Below are 3,853 nucleotides of genomic sequence, written 5' to 3'. Positions count from 1 at the left end.
TGTGTGTGTGTGTGTGTGTGTGTGTGTGTGTGTGTGTGTGTGTGTGTGAGAATGGGTGGGATTATCATAAATGATCGATTTCAGCAGAGAAGGGTTTAAATAGGTGTTGTAAAACATTATGTTACTGCTGTCACGTAGGCCTCCGGTGTTGCGCCCGCTCGTGCTGTGAACGCGCCTGGACAACTTGACTCGTCCTGAGGACACCTCGGTGTAAACAGCGAGCAAATAGCAAGGCGCATATTTTGATGCTCGCAAATTAGAGCCTATAAAAAGTGACTAACGCCAGGTGTGCCTCTTAGAGGAGTTTAGCAAAGCCTCCAAACAAGTAAGTCTGGGCTCTGTTTTATTTTTTTCTTGGAGACACCGTAACGTCAAGCGCATATCCGCTTAGCACCAGTTTCTCTCAGGCGCCGTTTCAACACTTATTCAGCACACACGTAGCTAGCTTGTTCAAACTGCGACAGTCATGTGCTCGGTTATAAACAGAGTCAAAACAATTCACCGAGTTGCGGCTCTGTCGCTGCGGCTCAAGGGAAACACCGAGGGCTCGAGTTATGCTGCAGCCCAGAGCAGTCGCTTGTGTCCCGGTGTGAGTTCCTTCGTCGAGCCGCTACCAGCGAGCAGGAGGTTGTACTGCTCCAGGACGTCAAAGACCGAGGGACTGCTCTTCAGACAAGTAGGTTCGGGTTATATTCACATCTCTGTTTGTTTGGTTTAATATGTCGCAACTAAACCTGGTGTTTGTACCTTTAGCTTACATTCAGTGTMAAGCAGCAGGAAGTGGGAGGTTAGCTGATAGCATGTCTTTGTTAGGGCATTGTCGGGCTATTAAAATGTAAACAAACTGTGTTTTTCATGAATTTTTGTGGGTTGTTTACAGGAATATTCCTTGATAACGCGTCTCTAGTTTCGATCTGCTCTGAGTCTGTTTTACCGTAAAGTTGCGAGTTTGACGGCTGCAGAAATGTGTCATGATGACTTGCAGAGTCGTAATGTGTTGTGTTCTGTGCAGTGTCAATTGATTCATTTTATTAACTTTTGCGACATCATTTCACAAAGCTGTTTATGCAAATATGTTGCAACATGTAACTGCTAATTTTATGGATCATTTGCACATTTGTGCTTGTTTATCCGAAATATGACATGCTCAAAGAAAACATAGCTTGTCTTTTTAGATTTTTCCTATCAAACTTAAGTTGAGCATAAACATGTTAATTCAGAAGACTTGTTTTTTTCTCAAAAGAAAGCACATTTTGCTTTATAACTACATCATATTATAGTTCCTTACACAATAGTGTGCATTGCATTGACAATGCACACTATTGTGATTCGTTTCCCATCCAAGTCATCTCAACTTTGCCATGCTTCTCCTCCTGCATACTTTGTCCTAGAGCTGCCATTGTAATTTATATCTGTAAAGGTCCTGTGCCAAATGATTGCTATGCCTTTTGGTACCTGTACAACTTGTAGTTTTTTTGAAATATCAATGTTTAAACTTTATTCCAAATTCATATAATGGGAGTCAATGGGGCCTTGTAATGGTCCAATACTGCTCCCAGCTGTACTCAACTTGGTACTGCACCATAGTTTTTTATATTTAATCTCAGTAGTTTAGTGTTTACAATACTAATATGATTGTATTTTGATGTTTTACTGTAATATTGTCTTAATACTGCTCTATTGTTGTAATATTATGCATTTTTGTTTCGATAATTGTATTGGCAATGTGGCCTCTTTCTGCACACATACAAAGCAACCCCTGCCACCACATTTTCCCACAGCTCCATTGGTCTAATGGTCTATGTCATTGACTTTCATGTGGGAGATCTGGGTTCAAAACCCAGCTAATGTAACTTTAACAAAAAAAATCTCCTCCAACTTCATATTGTCACTCAATTACCTTAATTACAAACACCTGCTGACTTGACAAACACAAGCTGGTATAGAAAACATATTTGAACTTGGTCAAAGTTCATTCTGCAAGTCCAATGCTGCAGGCAAAGCCATGCTACATGGCAATGCACACTTGTTTTTACATTGTAAAAACCCATGTCTAGTTTCTGTCTGCCGTGCACATGACATGTACACAAAAATATGCTATCAAAGACTGGCAATTGAGAAGGACGTGAAGTACGTGACCCTCATTGCATGTTGGGAAACGTGATTTTTATTGCAAAGTCATGCACGCCTCTACTCTTGTTTTTCCTGTTCAGCTGTTCGAGCATGAGAGCTGCACCTACACCTACCTGCTTGCAGACACGAAAACCAGGGAAGCCGTCATCATTGATCCTGTGCTGGAGACTCTTGACAGAGATCTGAAACTTGTAAAGGAACTGGGCCTTGATTTAAAAGTGGCAGGTATCTGTTCCCATGGCTTGGCTACAAAATATAATTTTTAGCCATATCTACCAACCTCACCTGTCTTTAACCAACCCAGTGCATTTAAAGCAATCKTTTCAATATGTTTGTATTTATTTAACACAGCTGCAGCCTATCCTGTTTATGCATTAATAGCGGCATTAAGACTTGTGTCATAGCATTTATCTTGTTTTCTAAATGTTTAAATCTGTAATGTAATTATAAGCAAGATTGGATTTATAATAATGAAACCATTTTCATGTCGGTGTTTATTGCATAAATCTGTATGATTGTGCTGTCACAGCAAGATTCCCCTTAATAATAATAATAATAATATAAAAAAAACATAGCTTCCATTTCTTATTTTCATATTGACCTGTGCTTTATTCTCTTTTTGTTAATTCTTGTAGTAAACACCCACTGCCATGCGGACCACATAACAAGCTCAGGATTGATGAAGAAAAGACTGGTTGGATTGAAAAGTGCCATTTCCAAACACAGCGGTGCAGCTGCAGATATTCAGTTGTCCGAAGGGGACGAGATCTCTTTTGGTAAACATGTAAGAAGAACCTAACCCTTTTTTATTTTATTTTTTTATTATACGCCGTCATTTGATTTTATTTATAGATTTGTGAGGCAAATGTTTGCCTTTTCTTTCTACCTTTCATTTTTGTTCAATATATAAATATGTATGCATCCGATCCTGATCCAAAATCCCTTTGGAGCTGAACTTTGCCTTGAACTGACCAATTGACCTTTCTCATCTCCAGCATCTGACTGTGAGAACAACACCAGGACACACCGAKGGGTGTGCAACCCTGGTGCTGGAGGATCAGAGCATGGCTTTCACCGGGGATGCTCTGCTCATTAGAGGCTGTGGCAGAACAGACTTCCAGCAGGGTAATGACATGTCTTTGTTTTTAACATTTTCATTCCTTTAGATCAGCATTTCACAACCCTGCTCCTGAGGACACATCGTCCTGCGTATTAGATGTTTCCCTGCTTCTACAGCTGATACAAAAAAAAAAAAGAATAGTCTCAACAGGTTGTTGGGAAGTTCTGCTGAAACCTGATGACTCGTCAGTTTACTGAAACAAGGACAAACCTAAAACATGCAGGACAGAGCCAAAAGGATCAGGACTGAGGGGGAAAAAATTAATCTTTCATTTTTTTGTAATTCCTTCAAATGAACACAAGGGGATAGTATTTAATTGTATTTAGTTTAGTTTTCTTCCGTTTCTCTTAATAATGGGCCTCATGCAAGAACCGTTCGTACGCACAGATTTGTTCTTAAATTGTGCGTATGAGTGATTTAGGAGAATTTGTGGCATTCACCAATGTTTCCGTATTCTACAATTTTACGGTGCGCAGCGCTGCGGCTTCTGAATAAATGAAAATGATTTAACGCAGTTGTTTATGCTTTTAGCAGCTCTTTTATTCCACAGCTGACCTGCTAAAAATGACAGATTTTCTTTTCTGGATCTCTGACAGACGG

At 39.9% G+C, this 3,853-nt stretch overlaps 1 protein-coding gene and 1 long non-coding RNA gene across 2 annotated transcripts in view; one reads left to right on the top strand and one right to left on the bottom strand.

Moving 5' to 3' along the window:
* LOC106530061 (uncharacterized) overlaps window positions 1-590 on the bottom strand; it is a 4,094-nt gene extending 3,504 nt beyond the window's left edge. Inside the window, exon 1 of the long non-coding RNA XR_001311725.1 lies at window positions 503-590. This is a non-coding gene — a long non-coding RNA (uncharacterized LOC106530061). The remainder of the gene's footprint in view (window positions 1-502) is intronic.
* Window positions 135-3,853, top strand: part of LOC106530059 (persulfide dioxygenase ETHE1, mitochondrial) — a 6,241-nt gene continuing 2,522 nt past the window's right edge. The window contains exons 1-4 of the mRNA XM_014025616.1: window positions 135-676; window positions 2,214-2,358; window positions 2,769-2,917; window positions 3,129-3,258. Coding sequence (XP_013881070.1) covers window positions 467-676; window positions 2,214-2,358; window positions 2,769-2,917; window positions 3,129-3,258 — 634 coding nt within the window. The 5' untranslated portion in view covers window positions 135-466. The remainder of the gene's footprint in view (window positions 677-2,213; window positions 2,359-2,768; window positions 2,918-3,128; window positions 3,259-3,853) is intronic.

The sequence above is a fragment of the Austrofundulus limnaeus genome, unplaced genomic scaffold, assembly GCF_001266775.1.
Source record: "Austrofundulus limnaeus strain Quisiro unplaced genomic scaffold, Austrofundulus_limnaeus-1.0 Scaffold488, whole genome shotgun sequence".
In the NCBI taxonomy this organism is placed as follows: Eukaryota; Metazoa; Chordata; class Actinopteri; order Cyprinodontiformes; family Rivulidae; genus Austrofundulus; species Austrofundulus limnaeus.
Note: the sequence above shows the minus strand (reverse complement) of the source record. Positions and strands in the feature narration are given on the sequence as shown.